The sequence below is a fragment of the Peromyscus californicus genome, unplaced genomic scaffold, assembly GCF_007827085.1.
Source record: "Peromyscus californicus insignis strain IS unplaced genomic scaffold, ASM782708v3 Scaffold_20__1_contigs__length_68692818, whole genome shotgun sequence".
NCBI lineage: Eukaryota > Metazoa > Chordata > Mammalia > Rodentia > Cricetidae > Peromyscus > Peromyscus californicus.
This window is the reverse complement of record NW_026294503.1, coordinates 703,463-726,287: the sequence shown is the minus strand read 5'-3', so window position 1 is coordinate 726,287 and position 22,825 is coordinate 703,463. Positions and strand designations below refer to the sequence as shown.

General features: G+C 38.3%; 1 protein-coding gene across 4 annotated transcripts in view; it reads right to left on the bottom strand.

The window, feature by feature from the left end:
* The window catches only part of Cpq (carboxypeptidase Q), a 429,801-nt gene extending 406,976 nt beyond the window's left edge, over positions 1 to 22,825 (bottom strand). The window contains exon 1 of one of the 4 annotated variants that reach the window (XM_052747578.1): positions 21,468 to 22,825. In XM_052747578.1, the coding sequence (XP_052603538.1) occupies positions 21,468 to 21,698 (231 nt within the window). In that variant the 5' untranslated portion in view covers positions 21,699 to 22,825. The remainder of the gene's footprint in view (positions 1 to 21,467) is intronic. The other 3 variants (XM_052747579.1, XM_052747576.1, XM_052747577.1) reach the window with 3 other exon arrangements.

Genomic DNA, 22,825 nt, shown 5'->3' with positions numbered 1-22,825 from the left:
GCAGGATCCAAGGAGAGCCTAGAAGCACCTGTGAGCTAGATGGCAGAGTTTCAAGTTTGAAAGTTGGGGTATGTAGATCAAGGCCACAGAGAAGAAGCTATGTATTGTGGGAATCTAAAGGACTATGTCCGTGTCCTCAGAAAATTCATTGCTGAAAGCTGGGTTGTACATTTACAAGGTAAATTGCCCAAATCTATAGAGAGTGGCTGCTGTTTGCTTTAAAAAGAGCAGACATAGGCTCTGAGCTTCAGTGGAAGATATTTGTGCACTAGCATATGGAGAGGAAGACAAACCTTATTAGTGCTTCATTAATCCTCTGGACATTCAGCAAGACACTGTAAACTCCACCTTATAAATACGGTGGATGTGAGGACCAAACATAAAATACGCATTTTCAACAGAATTGCTATCATTATACCCAAAGGAGTGAAAATTACTTTTTAGTAGGGAGGGACAAAGTAATCTTAATTCTTAGAGTGCTTTGTGGCCTCTGAAGAACTTCATTTATAGAGTTATAACTTAGCTATTCAAACTTCATGAGGGAAAGAGCCATAATTATGAGGGAAATGTCCAAGAAAAGCTACTTTGGGGTATAACAATGACAAAAAGTTTAAGAAATAGTACTCTAGAATACTCATTATTCTAGATTGATCTGTGGAAAGCCTAGAACTAAGCCTTGGTAGAGTCTTCAGAGGAATCAATGGGTAAGTTAGAGGGACTCAGAGCTTTCCAGTAAACCATTCTACCAAAATATATATTAACCAAAGTTCAAACTGATCAGCAAATATTTTTTTTTTCTGAGACAGGACTTCTCTGTGTAGCCCGGGCTGTCCTGGAACTAGCTCAGTAGACCAGGCTAGCCTCAAACTAACAGATCTACCTGCCTCTGCCTCCCTAGGGCTGGGATTAAAGCTGTGCGCTAACCAGCCTGGCTAACCAGTCAGGATTTTAACTGTTTTTAAATATGACTGTGCATGTATGGCCCTCCCCAGACATGCACACACTGGCACATGCACACACAGACCTCACCAATATTCTTTATTATACAATGCAAAATTGATACAGTTGTAAAGAAAAATGTGGTCCATGTTTTTTCAGTTAAATAATCGACATAAACCAAGCATGAAGGTAATATAGTGTTGGGTTTAATGAATAAAAATATTAAGATAGCTATTATAAATATTTTGAAGGCATTAAAGATGTGTTTGAAGAACTAAAAGAAAATACAGTCTTAATTACTGAACAAGTGGGAGGAGGTTCTTGTAAACAAAAAAAACCAAATGTAAATTATGAGACAGAAAAATACAGAAACAAAAGAACCTGACAAATCTGGGAGATATTCGTGTGTGTGTGTGTGTGTGTGTGTGTGTGTATTCAGTGATGACAAATATATGTGGAAAATGAACTAAAGGAAGGTTCCAGAAGATGTATTTGCTTGTAAACTGTAGAGAAAACGATACCACTATAAATGGAATTGGTAACTCCTCAGGAAAAACAGGCTGACATTGCTCAAAACCTGAAAATGCAGGGTCACTATGTGGAGATTATAAAGGGTCAGGGAATAAAATGGCCAGAACAATTAGGTCTAGATAATTGCATAACTTATTTTGTTGCTGAGTAGAGGCTATACTTTTCACACACAAAAAGAACAAAACAAGACAAAAAACCAAAAGCAAGAAAAAAAAATATACCTGACAGAATCTAAGTAAACTGCAATGTCCACAGAAGATAATATTGTATGAGATGGAAGATTGGACTCAGTGTAATGAGTCCTATACTGTGCTGAATTAAATTCAAGTATAGACACATGAAATAATTAGGGCTTAGCCTTCTCTTCCACAAAATAGCTCCAGATTTAGAAGACAATACTCTTGTGCTAGTCATCTAGCCAATATTGTGACAAAATCACTTAGATAATGAACTTAAATTGAAGAAATTCTTATTTAGAATCATGTTTTTCAATTTTTCAGTCCATAGCTAGTGGAATCAGTTGTGTGTGGACTTTTAACAAGGCAGAACATCATGGTGGGCAGTGTCAGATAAATAAAGCTGGAAAGAATCTAAGTGAGAATCAGAGGATAATGTCCCACAGTTCCCTCCCAGTATCTACCCCTAATGAATTCATTTCCTTCCAGTAGGCCCTGCCTCCAAAACTTCCCTCCCAACAGCACCATCAGTTGGCAATAACTCCTTTAACACATCAGCCTCTGAAAGACATTTAAAACCCAAAGCATAACAGTCCCTGACCACCACTCATGAAACAGGACCAAGTCTCGATTCTTAGAATAACAGGATCATTTCTGCAATTTAAAAGATGCAGATTATCAGATAAAAAAATTCATAATCCTTGCTCCTCTATAACTTGGTGAGTTTTATTACAGTACTAATATGACCTGAAGATGTAAGGCAGCTGGTGTCAATGAATAAGACCATGGTATTCAAAATTGTACTACTGCTCATGAATCAGAACTTTCCAGTTTATGTTCAACTGTCATTTTTGAATGCATGCCTTCCAATATTTTAAAAATCAGTCTTCACCATGAACACAGAATCTTAAATTCAACTTCATTTGAAATGAGTAAAACATTTCTTGCGTAAAAATGTCTCTTCAACTTAGCTCCTCCTCACACAGACTCTCCTTGATGGCCTCCACATACTCACATGTCAACCTCAAGAACAAATTCCTGTTCTCTAGCCACAGGTAAACCATGCATTTTCTCTACAATGCTATCAAAACACCCAGGCAGAAAAGGCACTTGAAGATGTAATAGGCATTACAAAAGTTGAAAGACACAGTCTGGAAAACATGCACCTGGCTTCAAATAACAGAGTCACTGGTTCAGAACCAGGGACTTAAAAATTCCACAGGTCAACTAAGTATAAAATTCCATGGATTAGAAATAAACTTCAAGTCCAAAGATTTGGGCAGCAAAAGCTTTACTTCCATCCACAATGCTGCCACTTAAGTGAGGGTAATCATTTCAGACCATTTTTTCTAGAACCAAAACCTATATATATAATTGTCTACTTGTCATCTCCAACTACATGTTTCATAGTTACTTTTAATTCAAGATTTCCAAACCCAAATACCTGAATATTTAAGGAATAAAAAGTACAAATAGTGTTGCTTCAGAATAAGAGTGTTTTCCAATATGCCAAATTGTGACCTCAATGAATGATATTTTTATATTTCGAGCATCACTATTACATTTTCCAAACAGTGTTGAATATATGAATAAATGAAACAAAAATTTGTTTCCATAGTTTGTCTGGCACACAGAGTGCCCTTCATGGATCAGAAACCACTTACATAATCTGTCTAGTCCTTGAATCTTGACTTTTAACCCTATTGTAGCCTAACAAACTATATGATACTCATAAGTAGATAGCACTCTCTTCATTTATCACAAAGGTTTTGGTGTCATTATAGTTTGAATATTAAATGTTTCCCTTAGGAACGTGTTGAGTGCTTGTACCAGCTATAGCACTATTTTGGAAGGTTCTGGAAACTTTAGGATTGGACCTAGCAAAAGGAAATAGGACACAAGGTCATGTCCTCAGGGACTGTGTTTTTCTGTGCTGCTCTCTGAGTGAAGACGTTCCCCTCCATGCTCTCTTAATATGTCGCTTTACCCTGGACACAGAAGACTGGAGTCAAGTGACTATGCACAGCCTTCTGAGATCTGTAAGTCAACCTGTCTTCATGCGAGTTGTCAGTGTCGTGTATCATCACCAAGATAACAGAAGCAGCGCAGGGAATAAATAGTTCACACATTCAAGACAGATGGACCTTAAATTTTTCAGACAAGAGTAAGGGAAAGAATCTATAGAGAAAACTATTTTTCATTTTAAAATTTCCATAGCTTCAAATGTTACAACTAGAAGGCAACTCGGAAAAAGCTGCCTGCATTACTGAGCAAGCAAGTTAGCTCAGTAGATCAAGGCACTTACTGTACCAGCCTGATGACCCAAGTTCTATCCCTGGAATCCAGGTAAAGATAGAAGGAAAGAGCTGACTGTACAAAATTGACTTTGATATTCACACATAGGCCATGGGGTGCGCGCGCGCACACACACACACACACACAAACACACACTAATAATAACGGCATTTTTAATGTTTTATGGATAAGTTGAATAGAAAACAGTGATTTCTGGGTCTATATGTTTCTTAAAATTCACTCAACAACCATTTACTGAGCATCAACCATTTGCCAAGTGCTGTAATCTATATGAAATTTTATGAACTAAAGAAATAAAACCTGCTGAGCAGTGGTAGCACATGCCTTTAATCCCAGTACTCAGGAAGCAGAGCCAGGTGGATCTCTGTCAGTTCGAGGCCAGCCTGGTCTACAGAATGAGATCCAGGACAGGCACCAAAGCTACACAGAGAAACCCTGTCTCAAAAAATCCAATAAATAAATAAAATCTATGTAATGGGAGTTCCTAGCAAATTACCGTATTGTTTGAAAAATAATAATAGTATATATCTAGTTTAGCTTGTGAAGCAATAGATATTTAATACCATCTTTGCCAGTAAACATGTGACTGAGCCTTATTGTTCACAGTAGGCTTATTCTACAAAGTTGCTGTGAACTGAACTGAGAATCTCTTCCAGGGAAATAGAAGGCTGGGTTTATATGAGCCTCTGATCACAAAATTTTTTTATCATCTTGCTTTATGACAGCTTTTTAAAAAGACTCATATATAATACTTATTGACTCATTAATGCTGTCCTCAGAGCCAGCAGCACCATCTCTCAAGTACGAAGGAAGCTTGCAGAACACAAACACTTCTATGTAAGGGGCAGAGACAGTCCACAGCACTACACTTGGGGCCATTTCAAACAGTGTAATCACCAAGAATAAACGCAAAGTATGGGGGGAAATGACACTACGTCCACAGCACATATACTTGTTTATAGCTTGGGAGAAGGAAGAAGAAGGGGAAAGGAAGGCAGCATGTATGGAAGATAGTGAGAGGAAGAAAATGAAAGTCTTTGATATTAAACTTGCTTTTGCCATTTCCTAGCTGGCAATTTTAGGGAATTTACTTAATGACTGTCTCAGTTTACCTATTTCTGAAATGAAGATAATTATATTTCTGTATTGCTAATATTTAAGATTAAAAGTCTTAACTGTACACAAAGTGTTTTGTTAAGCCCCTACTAGGCACAAAATAAGCACTATTTATGTTAGCTAACAACTGAAATAAACAGAGTAAAGCAGTGGAGCATTATCTTAAACTTTCAGAGTTTAAAAATTTGTGAGAGGTCCAGGGTAGGCACTCAATAACTACAGCTATTGTTTATCTTTCGATTCTGACTATCCCTCCCCAACCGTTTTCTGCCTTGTACCCTCTGCTTTCTCCTTGCCCTGCCACAGACACTGTCAGAGGCCCATCCAGGACATTGGACATCCCTTCCTTAGGAAGTTTGCTCATCTCGAGGTTGCATTTGCATTAGAGTTGAGTTGCTGTCCTAGTTAGGGTTTCTATTGCTTTGATGAAACACCAAAGCAACTTGGAGAGGAAAGGGTTTATTTGGCTTACACTTCTAGATTGCTATTCATCATTGAAGGAGGTCAGGACAGGAACTGAAACAGGGCACGATCCTGGAGGCAGGAGCTGATGCAGAGGCCGTGGGGGGGAGCTGCTTACTGGCTTGCTCCCCATGGCTTGCTCAGCCTGCTTTCTTATAGAACTCAGGACCACCAGCCCAGTGATGGCACTACCCACCAAGGGCAGGGCCCTCCCCCATTGATCACTTATTAAGAAAATGCTCTATGTGTTTGTATACAGTCCGATCTTATGGAGCCATTTTCTCAAGTGAGGTGCCATCCTTTTCGGATGACACTACCTTGTGTCAAGTTGACATAAAATTAGCCAGGACAGTTGCTCTGGTGACATTTCCTTCAATGTAGACCTATCCAATGTTGAATGGCCAATTCTCCCTGCTGCCTGGGCCAAAGTGACTGTCCACAGGAAGAGGCACCGTTGTGCCTACATTGTATTTGTATTCCATTGAGAGCAGGTTGTGCAATACTTGCCATTCAGGCCTACCAAGCAGCCTCCTTTCAAGTCAGTGATAGAGTTTACAGTATGTGTTGCCGTCATAGACTTTAGTACTTATAGTCAACAGAAAAGGGAGACTGGAGACAATGTGAAATAATTCAAGGCAGATGAAGAACTGATAATGACAATGCTGGGGCTTTCTCAGAGGGAGCCTCCTAAGTGCATGTCCAAGCTGAAGCATATGGAGAAAAATTAGGGCCAAAGCCAGTGAGGAGAAGGGATGAGAGACAATTACTACCATGCAAACATAGAGGTCCTTCATCTGTGGATTGGGCAAAGGATGAGATCAGTGACATTAAAGCCAAACCTGAGTGGCAGAGATTTAGCTGGCAGGATGAAAACCCCATCCTGCCAAACTCTTCAGGACCATGATTGCCAAGGAACACACTCACATGGCAGAGAGCATCTTGTTCCTCGCATCTTTCCAGTGCTGTGTGGGTGGCACATTTGGGGGCTGGCAGTGCAGCCCTGTCTCAGATCTACTTGGAGCTTCCTCAGCTTTTGATCATGACAAAGGCCCTTTATCATGGATATTTTATAGGACAAGCTTCTCACTAGCTGCCTTTAAACTTCCACTGTGACCAAAAAATGCTTTGGCAATACACTGATCTCAATGAAAAAGATCATTCAGAATGTAGAAAATACTAACTACTTTTCAGATTCAACACATCTACCCACAACAAACCACATTTGATAGCTGGATCAACCATTAGGCCTCTGTCTGATTATATCTGTCTCCAGTTATAAAACAAACGTTTTCCCTTTCAAGCAATTATGTTGCAAGCTTCATACTGGATTCTTTCTGGAACGCATTTCCTGTGATCCTCCCCAAACCACTGGGAGCTCAATGTTGTCATCCATTTCCATGCTACAGTAAAGGAAGCTAAGGGAAATAATTTGCCAGAAATAATGTGGAAAGCAATAGCAGACCAAACATTCAACCAAGTCTGCACATCTTCCATCCACATCCTTTCACTGCATCAGATATGACTAAGGTATTGCACTCAGTGGAATACAAATACAAAATGGCTTGGTTTCTGCAAGCTCTGAACCGGCTCTGCTATGCTGACTCCTGTCTAGAATCCACCATTCCACATGGCTTTGAGGGGGTAGAAAGTCCCTAAGGGGAGTGGAAATGAACATCAAGCTTTGAACACCCACTCACAACTGAAATAATATCTTCTTTCCCCTTTTTATGTCTTTTTATTGAAAATAGATTCTTTTCTCATACAATATATCCTGATTACAGTTTCCCCTCCCTCTACTCATCGCAGTTCCTTCCCACCTCCACTCCCTCCTGCTCCACTCCCTTTCTGTCTCTCATTAGTAAAGAACAGGCTTCTAAGAGGTAACAACCAAACATGACAAAATAAAATATAATAAGATGAAGCAACAACTTTCATATTCAAGTTAGACACAGCAACCCAACAGGAGAAAAATGGTTCCAAAAGCAGAGGAAAGAATCAGAGACACACCCCTTCTCATAGTCAGGAGTCTAATAAAAACACTAAGCTGATAGCTATACTCTATACCCGGAGGAGTATACTCCTGTGCTTGCTGCTTCAGTCTCTGCAAGCTCATATGCACCTTGCTTCATTGATTCAGAAGTCCTTGTTTTCCATCCCCTCTGACTCTTACAATCTTTTCGCCTCTTGCAGAGGATTCCCTGAACTCTGAGAGGAAGAGTTTGATGTTAATCTCCAATTTTAGACTCTCTCTCCACATAATGTCTGGCTGTGGGTCTCTGTATTTGTTTTCATCTGTTGCCTAAAAAAGTATCTTTGATGATGACTGCGTAAGTCACCAGTCTACAAGTACAGCAGAATATCATTAGGAATCATTTTATTGATTTTTTTAGACTAATCATGTTTGGTTTTACCCTAAGTCTCTAGGTTATCTAGTTTCTGGTTCTTGATTACCTGATCAGTGTCAGATATGGATTCCTTCTTGTGGAGTGGGCCTTAAATCAAATCAGACATTGTTTGGCTGGCTACTCCCACAAGTTCTCTGCCACCATTGCCCTAGCATATTTTTCAGGGAGGACAAAGTGTACGCCAGGCTTCTCTTCTGATAGCCTGCAGAACACCTTCCCTCACAAAAGAGACTAGAACGTTGGGATGAAGGTTCCATGTAGGCACCAGCATGACTGCTCCATGTTCAGTGAGTTGTGTGGATGTTGTTCTCAGCAGTGGGGCCTCACTGTCAGTTTGTGGAGAGCAAGCCTCTGTCTTAGCATCAGCTTTAATTCTCTCCATGGGATATCCCTGCCCACACCCCTGGTCAACAACTCAACTGAATGCAACCCAATCCTGCCACTGGAATCCTTGCCTGGCTACAAGAGATGGCCAGTTGAGACTCTTTATCATCCATTGCTAGGAGTCCCCACTAGGGTCACCCTCATAGATTCCAGGAGTTTCCACTGCACTAGTTTTCCACACCACCCTGCAAATGCCCCCGCCCCGACAACTGCAGCCATTTCTCCTCAGGCTCTCTCCCTCCAACCTATCTCCCTGCCACCTGATCTCTCCCTCTCCTATCCCCACCCTCTCTCAGTCTATCTGTAAAATCTACTCTGTTTCCTCTTCCCAGGAAGATCCATGTGTCCCCACTAGACCCTTCCTCTTTACCTAACTGTAACATGAATCTTAAAAGGTCTTATTATTTAAAAAAAAAAAAAAAAACCCCACGGCAGATACTGGGCTGAAAGCTGAAAGATCAGAGAAACAGAACAAGTCAGCCACATTCTTACCTCTAAAAAATCCTCAACTCAAGAGAGAGACTTCCTGTTTACTCATGCTTTATATGCCTTTGTATGCCCTGCCATCTTACTTACTTCCTAGTGCTGGAATTAAAGATGTGTGCTACCACATCTGGTTCTCTTCCCAATGTGGCCTTGAACTCACAGAGATCCATCTTGATCTCTGTCTGCCAAATGCTAGGATTAAAGGCATGTACTGCCACTGCCTGACCTCTATGTTTAATATAGTGGCGGGCTCTGTCCTCTGATCCTCAGGCAAGCTTTACTGGAGTGCACAATATATTACCAAACCTAACCTCTCTGGATGTACAGATTGTAGCTTGGTTATCATTTACTTAATGGCTAATATCCACTTATAAGTGAATACATGCCATATTTGTCTTTCTGGGTCTGGGTTACCTCACTCGGGATGATTTTTTTTCTAGTTCCAACCATTTGCCTGCAAATTTCATGATGTCATTTTTTAATAGCTAATATTCCATTGTGTAAATGTACCACATTTTTATCCATACTTCTATTGAGGATATCGAGGTTGTTTCCAGTTTCTAGCAATTATGAATAGAGCAGCAATGAGTCTGGTGGAGCAAATGTCCTTGTTGCAGGATGGAATATTCTTTGGGTGTATGCCCAAGTGGTATAGATAAGTCTTGAGGTCAATTGATTCCCAACTTTCTGAGGAACTGCCATATAGATTTTCATAGTGGCTGTACAAATTTGCACTCCCACCAGCAATGGAGGAACGTTCCCCTTGATCCATACTTTTTGCAATATGAGCTGTCACTTGTGTTATTGGTCTTAGCCATTCTAACAGGTATAAGATGAAATCTCAAAGTAGTTTTCATTAACATTTCCTTGATGGCTAAGGATGTTGAATATTTCTTTAAGAGTTTCTCAGTCATTTGAGATTCCTCTATTGAGAATTCTCTGCTTAAATTTGTATCCTATTTTAAAATTGGATTATTTGGTTTTTTAACATTTAGTTTCTTGAGTTCTTTTTATATTTTGAATATTAGTCTTTTATTTGATGTAGAGTTGGCAAAAATCTTTTTCCATTCTGTAGGCTGTGGCTTTGTCCAATTGATGGTGTCCTTTGTCTTACAGAAGCCTTTCAATTTCATAAGGTCCTAATTATTAATTATTGATGTTAGTGTCTGTGCTGTTTGTGTTCTGTTTAGAAAGTCTTCTCCTGTGCCGATGCTTTCAAGGCTATTCCTGATTTCTTCTATCAGCTTCAATGTATCAGGTTTTATGTTGAGGTCTATGATCCACTTGGACTTGAGTTTTGTGCAGGATGATAAATATGGATCTATTTGCATTAGTCTATGTACAGACATCCAATTTGACCACTACCATTTTTTGAAGATGCTGTCATTTTTCCACTGTGCATTTCTGGTTTCTTTATCAAAAATCAGGTGTCCATATGTGTGTGGATATAAGTCTATATCTTCAATTCAATTACATTGATCAACATGTCTATTTTATGCCTATATCATGTACTTTTTATCACTATAGTGCTGTCGTACAACTTGAAATCTGGGATAGTGATACTTCCAGCAGTTATTTTATTGTTCAGGATTGTTTTAGCTATCCTGGATTTTATGTATTTAGATGTGAAGCTGAAATTTGTCCATTTGAGGTCTGTAAAGAATTTTGTTGGGATTTTGATGGGGACTGCACTGAATCTGTAGATTGCTTTTGGTAGGATGGCCATTTTTACTATGTTAATCCTGCTGATCAATGAGCACGGGAGATTTTTCCATCTTCTGATATCTTCTCCAGTTTCTTTCTTCAAAGACATGAAGTTTTTATCTTACAAGTCTTTCACTTGATTGTGTAGTGTTACCCCCAAGATATTTTATATTATTTGAGGCTATTATGAAAGGTGTTGTTTCCCTAATTTCTTTCTCAGGCTGTTTGCCATTTGTTTATAGGAGGGCTACTGGTTGTTTTTTTGTTTTGTTTTGTTTTTGTTTTTGTTTTTTTGTTGTTGATATTGTATCCAGTCACTTCACTGAAAGTGTTTATCAGCTGTAGGAGTTCCCTGGTAGAATTTTTAGCGTCATTTATGTGTACTATCATTTCATCTGCAAATAATCATACTTTGACTTTCCAATTTGTATCACCTTGATCTCCTTCAGCTGACCTATTGCTCTAGTTAAAACTTCAAGTACTATATTGAATAGATATGGAGATGGACCACCTTGTCTTGCTCCTGATTTGAGTGGAATTGCTTTGAGTTTCTCTCAATTTAATATGATGTTAGTTATGGGCTTCATGTAAATTGCCTTTAAGTTTAGGTATGCCCCTTGCATCCCTAATCTCTCCAGGATTTTTATGAAAAAGAATTCAATTTTGTGAAAGGCCTTTTCTGCATGTAATGAGATGATCATGTGGTTTTATTCTTTCAGATTGTTTATATAATAGATTACATTGACTGATTTTTGTATACTGTACCATTCTTACATCTCTGGGATGATGCCTACTTGATCATGGTTTATGGTATTTTTTTAATGTGGTCTTAGATTTAGTTTTCAAGTACCTTATTGAGTAATTTTGCATCTATATTCATAAGGGAAATGATAATTCTTTTTCTTTTTTGAGTCTTTATATGGTAACTGTGGCCTCATAAAATGAATTGGGCAATGTTCCTTTTGTTTCTTTTTTGTAGAATAATTTGAGGAGTATTTGCGTTAACTCTTCTTTGAAAGTCTGGTAGAATTCTGTGCTAAAACCATCTGGCCGTGGGATTTTTTTGGTTGGGGAATTTTTTTTTCTTATTATTCTATCATACAATACAACCTCACTCCACTTTTCTTAGTTCCCTTCCAACCTCCGCTATCCCCGAGATCCACTTCTCTTTCATTTCCCTTCAGAAAAGAGCAGGCCTCCCAGGGATATCAACTGAATATTGGGCAACAAGTTACAATAAGACAAGGCCCAATCCCTCATACCAAGGCCAGATGATGCAACCCAGTAGGAGTAAAAGTGCCCAAGAGCAGGCAAAAGAGTCAAAGATATCCCTCCACTCGGTTGGGAGAATTTAATGACTGCTTCTATTTCACTGGGGGTTATAGGTCTATTTAAATTGTTTATCTCATCTTGATTTAACTTTAGTAAGTGATACCTATTGAGAAAATTGTCCATGGAATCTGTGGTTTCTTAGAGTCTGTAGCACATCTGTCCAGGCCCTTCTGGCTTTTAGAGTCTCCATTAAGAAGATGAGTGTAATTCTAATAGGTCTGCCTTTATATGTTACATGGCCTTTTTCTCTTGTAGCTTTCAATATCCTTTCTTTATTCTGTATGTTTAGTGTTGTTATTATTATGTGGTTTGAGAACTTTTTTTCCTATCCCAATCTATATGTTGTTCTATATGGTTCTTATACCTTTATAGGCATCTTCCTCTTTAGGTTGGGAAAAAATTTCTTCTATGATTTTGTTGAAAATATTTTCTGGGCCTTTGACCTGGGATTCTTTTCCTTCCTCTATTCCTATTATTCCTAGGTTTGGTCTTTTGATAATGTCCAGATTATCTGGTTGTTTGTGTCAGGAATTTTTTAGATTTAATATTTTCTTTGACTGATATATTCATTTCTTCTATCATATCTTCAATGTCCGAGATTCTCTCTTCCATCTCTTGTATTCTGTTGGTGATGCTTGCCTCTGTCGTTCCTGTCACATTCCTAAATTTTTCATTTCTAGAATTCTTTCACTTTGTGTTTCCTTTATTGCTTCCATTTTCAGGTCTTGAACTGTTTTATTCTTTTTATTCAACAGCTTGTTTATATTTTCTTGGCTGTCTTTAAAGGATTTATTAATTTTCCCCAACTGTTTGTATTTTCCTTGATTTCTTTAAGGTATTTATTCATTTCCTCTTTAAAGACCTCTACCATCATATAGCTGGTTTTAAGGTCTTGTTCTTCAGTTATGTTGGAATTTATTCAGAGCCTGCTGTGGTAGGATAGCTAGACTCCAGTGAAGGCATACTGTCCTGGCTGTTATTGATTGTGTTCTTGTGCTGACATCTAAGCATCTGGGTTTGGGATGATTACAGGTCTAGGTGCTGATTTCTGTTTTGTTTTTTTATTGGGCGTCCCCCTGCCCCATCTGGTTTCTGTGTCCTCTCTGAATTTTTGAAGAGTGTGATGGCTGTGTTGCCTGCTCTGCTGATGTGCTCACAAGAATGAATGCTTGTGGGGTTTTGCTGGGATTCATCAAAGAGTAGGGGGAGGAGTTAGGAGGGGATGGTCTGTGAGATCCTCAGGAGATGTGGGCAGGTGGAATGGAGGCTGCAGCTAGTGTTCTGTTGCATTGCTAAAGATGAGACTGGGGTATTGAGTCTGGGAGAACTGAGAGAGAGGAGGAGATCTGCAGGCAGCCTATTTGGTCCTCTTTATGTCTTTTGTCAGTGGAGAAAGTATGGGGGCGCTACTGTCATAGCTGTCATCATTGTAATGGTAAGAACAACTTGACCAACTTTACTGACTTGTGTAGAAGCATCTGACCCCAGTTATTTGCAGCTTCCTCAAAACGGTTGTGTTTTATACCCCTTTGTCCTTACCTTGGCATACTTACTGATTCGAAGGTAAATAAGAAATATGTTGCAATACAAATTCTTCCTAACTGTCTCATATTTACCCTGTGTTTCAATTCTTGTTTGAATTTAGTGAAGCACAAACATGAAACTCTGGTTAAAAATTAGTTCCAAAGATGACGAAAGGTCTAGAATTCCAGTGAAAACCCCAAGTTTACATATAGCCTATTCAGACAGTCCGATAAGTCACTTACAACCAAGGTCACAAGCTTCCCCTTGCACTGGCAGCTTTAACAGCCTCAGAACTGTCCTAAGCTCTGAGACAGTCCTGCCTTTGCCAATGCCATTCTTACTGGTGGAACCTTCCTTTCCTCAATCAGATCCCACCTACGTTTTAATGATTATTTCTGCCTGTCAATTATAACCACAGAAACCTTCACATTTCCCAAACCACAGGAGTTAATTGTGTTGTATGTTTTCAAAATCTCTGCTCCTTACATAGTTTCCACAGGGAATTCATTCAACCAAATTTTCAATGTCTTTTCAAGACCATTTTCTATGGTCTTACTGATATTTTTTGAGTAAAATGAAAGGGTTACATTGCACAGAACACAGTTTTTCACTTGTATAACCCTCAATGGGTTTGCCTACCACACCAGCATTATTGTATCTAAGAACCTTAGAGGCTGACTTCTACCCAAGAATGATCCCAGAAAATATATTTTACAACAGTTACCAAGATGTCTCCACTTACTTTTTGTTTTAACTTATAATTTTACCGGATATAGATCATGAATTATCAATTATATTATAGCTACTTCAGGAAAGGGTAGGGCAGTCAATACTCTGAAGTTCCTAGAACACTGACATACATGAGGGAATACTCTGTAAAGACATCTTCAGAGGAATAGGAGTATGTCCATATCCTAAGACTCAGTACCTATCAGTATAGCCTTATTTGAAAGCAGAGCTTTGAAAAATAAGTGGGACACAAAGCTTGAGAATAGGTCATAGGGCATTCTGGAGTACCTGGTTATCTCAAAATTCAGTGACAAGAATGCTCACAAGAGATAGTGGTAGTGAAAATATAGAAGAGAAAGAAAAAAAACATTGCCTTAGTTACTTTTCTATTGCTGTGAGAAAACACCATGACAAAAGGAATTCATAAAAGACCACATTTAACTGGGGCTTATTTACAGTTTCAGAGGGTGAATCAATGACCATCATGTCAGGAAGCATGGTAGCAGGCAGGCAGGCATGGAACTGGAGCAATAGCTGAGAACTCACATCTGATCTGAAAGCTGGAGGCAGAGAGAGAGACTGGGCCAGATATGGGCTTTTGGAACCTCAAAGCCCACCTTCTCCAACAAGGCCACCTTCCTAATCCTTCCTAAAAATAGTACTACGAACTAGGGACCAAGTACACAATATTTGAGCCTATGGAGGCCATTTTCATTCAAATAACCACAGCTATGGATGATTAAGGTAGAGATTAGAATTTGTAGCAGAGCAACAAGCCAAGGAATGTCTGGGGCGACCAAAGGCTAAATGAGGCAAAGAAGTATTCTCTAGAAAGAGAGCAGCTTTGCTGTCATCATGATTTAAGATTTCTGCCTTCCATAATTGTAAAGGAATAAATAATATCTGTTATGTTAAGGTGATTGATTGAGGCAGCCTGAGGAAGCCAGCAGAACTAGCTTCTGTAGATTTATTCTTCTGTTCAGAAAATATTCTCTGAGATGTTGTTATAAAATAGACAAGATGCTAGACATATCACACATATAAAGATGTCTTCTTCATGGATATAGCCTTGTAGAAACTTATATTTCAGAGGCAATTCTGGTTGCCATCTGAATGTGGAGTGTAAGTTGCTGCTAGGGCATTTCACATCACAACAGACTACAGATATGAGTCATGTGCATGTGTCATGGGAACAGGAACTCAACAGACTACAGATATGAGTCATCTGCGAATGTCATGGCAACAGGAACTCATAAGATGACTCTGGAGCCATCGGGAAAAACAGCTCTAGACCAGGCTTCTCTAATTCCCACAGTTCGGAGAGGCTGAGTAAGAAATGCAGCATTGTTAGAGTCGGACAGACATCATTTCACTCTGCACTGGACATGTACACATTGTCACAGCGCAGAGTTAAAAAGTGAGGTTAAAAGAGCACCTAGGATAAAAGCAAAATGCCAGCTTTCTTTAAAGTAAGTGTCACACTGATAGGGAAAAGCTAACAATCCTTTTTAGGAGCAATGACAGTCTGTGCATGAACTAGCAAAAAGAGATTGTCTGACCTAAACGGGATGCAAGCCATGTTTTCAGAAGCTAAGACAATCCAGTTTAGATCGAAGTAAGAGCTAAATTGTATTCATATAAAACCCCCAAAGGCAAATATATGCTTTCTCTCTGGACTTTAAATTGTGTGTGTGTGTGTGTGTGTGTGTGTGTGTGTGTGTGTGTGTGTGTGTGAGAGAGAGAGAGAGAGAGAGAGAGAGAGAGAGAGAGAGAGAGAGAGAGAGAGAGAGAGGCAAAGACAGAGAGACAGAGTCAAAGAGAGGGGAAGTGTTGAAACTAAGAAGATCATAAAAGGGGAGAAAGGGTCCTAGGAGGGGTCAAAGAAGAAGGAAATGGAATACTCAGTGACATGAAAGATGGATTGAGCAAGGACACCAGTGTGGGGCAGGGACATGGGGGAGGGAAGTGAGAGAGGATGACATTAGGACAAGAGCACGTAGGGATGGAAAAAAATACTGTGTAAACCCCACTACGTTGAATACAGACTTTTAGAATTCATTTAAAAAGACAGCCTCCCTAGAGAAACCTTATGTCATAGGGTTACTTCCTAGAGCCTAGAAGCATCTCTAATTTGTCTCTGGCTCATATCAATTTTGTAAAAATAGGTAATTTAGTAAAAAGTAAAGTGCTGCATTTAAAGATGACATTTTAAAGAGGGTGTATTTGTTTATATGTGTATGTTTACATGTTTCTGCCTGTATGGTTATGTGGAGTTCAGAGGTCAACCTCAGGTGTCATTCCTCAGGAACACTATCTACAATTTTTGGGGAGATAGTGTCTCTCACTGTGATCCAGGGTTCATCAGTTAGGCTACACTGGCTGGCCAGCAAGCCAGGGATCCACGTGTCGCTGCCTCCCCAGTGCTGGGGTTACAAGGGTATGCACCATGCTCAGAATTCTAACATGGGTTCTTGCAGTCAAACTTAGGTTATCTTCTTTCATGGAAAGCACTTCACTTGCTGTGCTGCCTCTCCAGCCCCACGATGCCTGTGTCTAAACAGGAAACTAATTACATATGATGCACAAAAAGGGGAAAATAGAAAGAAAAGAGTGGCATTCAAAGAATATCCCCATAAAATGGATAAAAAGTGGCCAAATAGAACATGAGGGAACCTAAACTAAGCAAATGCTTCCATAAAACATATAGGAAGAGAAGATATAAAGAAGCTTATGTGATAGAGCAAAGCAATGGGAATGAGTTATGAATGAATTATCATAAACAGAAGAGAAAAACACCATGAAATGAAGACTGTGTTGAAGATATCCCCAGAGAGGCTGAAATACTGATGAAAACTAAGGGTCATATAAGATACAAAAGAGGATCAAGACTAGAATAAAATGTAAATAATCAAATTAGACATGATTACAGCAAAATAAAATTTTAAAATGACTATAGCAAAAAAAATACACACATAGAAATCAGAAAACAGAAATCACACATATGCAGAACTAGTGGGCCCAAAGAGCAGAGCAGAACAAGGGGGTGTTCGGTCTGTTGATTTTCCTCTCCCTAGGAAAAACTACTCAAAGAAATAGCAATAATTTATAGTCAACAAATCTATGAAGTATGAGGATGGCTGGTAAAAATATTTTTGAACACGTAGGAACTCAAAAACTTCTGTGATATTAAGCAACTTTGTTACTGCATATTTAACAAACCTAGATAGTATAATCTACTACACAAATTATATGGTGCATGTACACAAACATACGTGTGTGTGTGTGTGTGTGTGTGTGTTTGAAATAGCCTATTACTCACAGGATTGTGATAAATAAGATAACATAATATAAATAAAACACAGGAATGATAAAGATATGCAATAAACAAGATATGCCACCAACACAGCATGACATTATTTTACAACAAGCTTTCTCTTATAAGTAGAGGGATGCTACAATTTAATGGTTAAAAGTATAGTGTAATGAATATATATAAAAGTAATGTAACTACTATTATATTATTCTGTCAGCTGTTATAGGCTGTACATCACTGCACATTCTATACTTTAGTATGACTGGCAGGACAGTAAACTTGTTTATACCAACATCACACAAACATGTGAGTAATGCATTGTTTTATGATATAATGATTGCTACAAGGTCAGATGACAATAGGGATTTTCAGCTCCACTATAATAATATGAGACTCCTATCATATCTGAGGCAAATCACTGGTCCAAAACATTATTATTAAGTACATGACAGTAATTATACAGAATTAATATAACTAAGACCAAAATAAGTAGTGATTACGGTAACAAAATATAATAAATGTTAGGAGCCCTAACATGTAGTGTTCTGTAATTAACAAAAGTGCGATGAAGAACTACAGACAGTAAATGCTGCTGAGAGGGAGAATCAGTTTTCCCTAGGGACAGACTCTTAGAAAGGTTATTCAATCCCTTGTATCAGTCCCAAAGACATGTTCATACAGACTCATTAGGTTATACATACACACATATGTAACAATAATATAATTAAGAAGAGATTATGAATTGAGAAGCAGTGGGGGGAACACAGAAGTTGGAGGAGGGAAGATATGGGTAGAAATGTTATAAATGCAGTACTCATGTATGAAATTCTGAAAAAAAAGTTTACTTTAAACAAGTGAGATCAAGGAAAGGGGTGAGAAAGCTGCTCGTGGTGTGTCTGTGTTGATTCCCTAACCTTACTTACAGAGGCAGGCATAGTGAGGGGACCAACACAACCCCAACCTTCCAGCTTTGTCAGTGACAGAGCTATGAGGAGAGTATGAGCAGCATTACGGGACTTCAGCCCCATAGAGTAATCACTGATTAATCTCTACAAGTCTTGGTGGAGCTATGTCACTTGATATTAACTGGTTTTTGTATGAACATGTGATTCAACTCTGGCCAATGAAGCCATGAGTGAGATATTTGTTTCTCTGCTTTTAAGAAGAAATATAAGAAGAAACCAGGGCAACATTTTTCTTTGTCTCTTGATACAGCTACATGTTAAGTTTTGCATGTAAGTGAAATCAGAAAGAAATAACCAGGAAGATAAAAAGACATGTGCACTGAGGATGGCAAAGTAGGAAAGTTAAAATGTAAAAGCCTTTATACAGTTTCTTTTATCTTCTTAACTTCTCCAACAAATGTGCCCTACATGTCTATTCTTCCTAAGGTGTCCACTTCATGGGACAGGCAGATGAAACTCAGCCCCTAAGAATATTCGTGTTTTCAATTTTCAGTGTGATTATGATCTATAAAAAAGAGGCTTAAACAAAAAACAATGGCAAAAAAATCCACTGGTGCTTTTGTTAAAGACCTTTAAATTATTTTTGTTCTTAAACAAATCCATTCCCAAACATCAAAAGGGTTTTCTCTTCCTTCACATGCAAAGATAAACTGTTTTTCAAAGTTACTTTATATTTTACTCAAAAACAAAACAAAAATAAAATTCCCCAAGTTTTATGGGAAGTAATATATCAGAGTATGAAGGGAATGCCCCATTCCTCTTTCAAGAAGAAAGGAAGGGTTTGTTCATATTTTGTGTGAATCCCTCTTCTCTTTAGAACAACTATGCCAAGTGGTAACCTGGATGTGTGCAACTGGACAGAATGCTGACAGTCCTTTACCTAGAGCAGTGGTTCTCAACCTTCCTAATACTGTGGCCCTTTAATAGAGTTTCTCCTGCTGTGCTGACCCCAACATTAAAGTTATTTCATTGCTACTTTATAACTGTAATTTTGCTACTGATAGGAATTATAATGTAAAGATCTGATAAGAGGTCACGACCCATGGTTTAAAAACCACTGATCTAGAGGCATGAGGATGTCTTTCTTATGTAGGTGTGTTCTCCATAGTTTAAACTCTTCCTAAGCATTACCTAAGGAAAAATGTCCTCACAAACATTTACTTTGTCATCAAGTTTTACATATCAGAGATATGCTCATACTGTATTATTCTGCTGTGTGGATCTGAAATCAATGAGATGTAAATGCATACACTTATTAAACAGTGCAAGTAAACCACAAAAGTATTTTATTCACAATATCATTGAGGAAAGAACAAAAAGTTCAGAAAATAGACAAATTTCAGTTCTACTTAAGATACCTCTGCTCTTCAGAACCTTTCTGTTTCCAACTAGTTTTTCCAGTAAAAGAAATTTAAGATATATAGCTATGCTGTCATGTTGAAGCTTTTAATATCCCATGACAGTGATTGATATATTACATTACCTTCTATAACTGATTCCCTATAGTCACTTTCATTGCATCTAGTGAAATAATTAATTTTTAGAAAGAAGACTAAGTTTTTGTTACAAGATAACTTGTCTCTCCACTCCCCCACATAAACATACTCACACATAGCTTACCTTACACACATGCTCACATACCACACACATACACATACACATGCAAAGTATTCATTTGTCCACATTTATGTTCATCTGCACCCCACATGTGTTCACACACCATATATACACAAATTAATTCATATATTTATTTTATTGTCTCTGTTCACAATCGAGAATAGAATCTCCAGGAAGGCATGAATGTCAAGTGTCAAGTTCTCTCCCCCACCCCTCTCTCTCTCTGCAGTTTTTGTGATTTTATTTAAACACATAATCTGGGATTGGGATTGGTAACTGCTGGCCAGCTGTGCTGCTCTTTCTACAGTGGGTTTTTGGTTCTTGGAAGAAATGTTGTGAGCAAACTCAGCACAGCAAGATTTGTGCACACCTGCAGCACTTCCAGCTCCTTGACATTGTGAACCAGAAACTTCCAGAAGCTACTAGGAGACATTTGCTTGGTTTCTTTGTTGCTCCTGTAACCAATGTTGGGCATTAGGGTCTGGCCCTTGAATCTTCTCCGTACTCTGTTGTTGATACCTCTGGGTCTCCAGTTTCACTTAATTTTGACATAGTGGTCTGACTGATGTAGCACGAATTCTAATTGGTCTTAATAATAAAAACCCAGAGCCAGATATTGGGGTAAATGCTGAAAGATTAGAGAGACAAAAGAGCAAGCCACAGCCACCTCTTACCTCACCAATTCCTTAGTCTGAAAGGAAGGAGCTCCTGTCTCTGCCCCACCTTATCACTTCCTCTCTCCACTCAGCCGTATTACTTCCTGTTTCCTCCTCCTAAATACTGGGATCAAAGGCATGAGATCCCAAGTGCTGCGATTTAAGGTGTGTGCCAACACAGCCTGGCCTCTATGGTTAACTAGTGACTAGCTCTGCCCTCTGATCTCCAGGCAAGCTTTATTTGTTAGAGCACAAACAAAATATCACCACAGTTCCCCCTTTTTTGTCTAAAATAAAAAAACTAATATGAGAAAAACTACATGCAATAAGTACAAAAACTATATACAATATATACAAGCAATAATTACATTAACAATGTCTGGTCCATTAACATTTGACAAATTCAGAGAAAATACTCAATTATCTATCCTGTCTTGGTGAGTCTAAAGGGTTATACCTAATTCACATTCTATCCTAACTTGTATTACCAAAACTATCTTTTAATGTCTCTCAATCCTATACACTTTACATTTCTTTAGTGAATTTCTTTTCTGAATCTGGTAACAAGGAAAACTATAACTATCTAGTCTTCAACTCCACAGAGACCCAAGAAGAAAATGATATTACCTGAGTAAGCAGGAAGTACAAGCAAGCAATTTCCAAAAAATGTGAGAAATGACAGAAACAGCTGGGTGCCTAGACATTGTAACATTGTAGAATCTGTATCATTGGGGCATCCATCTTCAGCCTACAGGCCTAGCATATCTGACAGACATATCTGTGAAGCAAGATTTTCTAATGGGCTGTCCTACCTTGTCTTGGCAAAGTTCAGCAACTCTTTCTTTTGTGTCCTGCTTATCCCATTTGAACAGCATACTGTCAGCAGTAAAGGGGAGGGCATTTTCTTGCCCAGTGGCTAACTTTTGCCATAAAGAAAGTAAACTCCATGTGCAGTTTCTTTGATGCCCATCATCTGCCCCAAAGTAGATTGGTGCTGCCAGGATCAGACATGTCTCATTGTCATAAAAAAAAAAAGAACTCATATTATTAAAACATCTTAAATGTCATATTCTATAGATCTCGGAAGTGTTTGAAGACCACCTGTCTACCTAAAATATATCTGTTTGACCTTAAAAACATACCTAAAATGACTACAAATATAATTGTATTAGATGACCAACTACTAACCTGCATTTCTTTATTATCCTAAATAGTTTGTAATAATAACTTTCAAAGACAAGCAATTTGCATTACATTGTTAAATGAGATGTATAGGTACAATACCTTGAACAAGATTAGAAATTCACAGTATGTTCTAAACAAATAACTTCAACTTTGTATCAATATACAAAGATACATATCAATGTAAAATATTTAAAACAAGTAGTTGATTTTTAAAAGTAGATTAAATAATCTACCCTTTTATCCTATCTTTATATCCTCCTTTTTTCTTTTCAGAGTAGATTCAATAATCTACCCTTTTATCCCATCATTTCTATATCCCCCTTTTTTCATTTCAAAAGAAGAACCCTGAATCTAATCTCCTTTGTTCAGCTTTTTTCCTGACCATTACAAATAGCAACTTGTAACCAACTCCCATAAACAATGACAAATATCCATAACCCATTGAATGACCAAAAACCACCTACCCCATCTCTTGGGAATGTGGTGTTTTAAATTTACTTCCTTTTGTCTGAGGGTGATGGCATCTTTAGGGGATCAATACTGAAAAAATGTTGGGTTAATTGTCAAGTCCTGGGAGTGGTAGCTATATTTTTTGTTGTCTAGCCTCTGCATAATGGGAAAATACAGGGCTTGTCTTGAGCTCTGGCTGGAATAGTCTGTGAGGCTGGATCTTCTCAGCTAGCCACCTCAAAATTGTCCTGAGCAGTTTGTAGTCCAAAGTCAATCTTTAGGTGATGTTTGTCAGCTTAGTGATGTTATTATAGTCCATGTGGAATCATCATTGTGGAACTCCATCCTCCTTCTGGAGATTTTGTTAGGCATGGTCATGGTTCACTGCTGAAAACTTAAACATTTTAAATGTCATATAAAGCAGATCTCAAAGAGGTTAAAGGATCAATATTTGTTATGTACATCCAGGGTACAAAAACTTAATTCCTAATTACCTGATAGAGACTCAAACCTGAAATCATGTACAAGAAGCTAG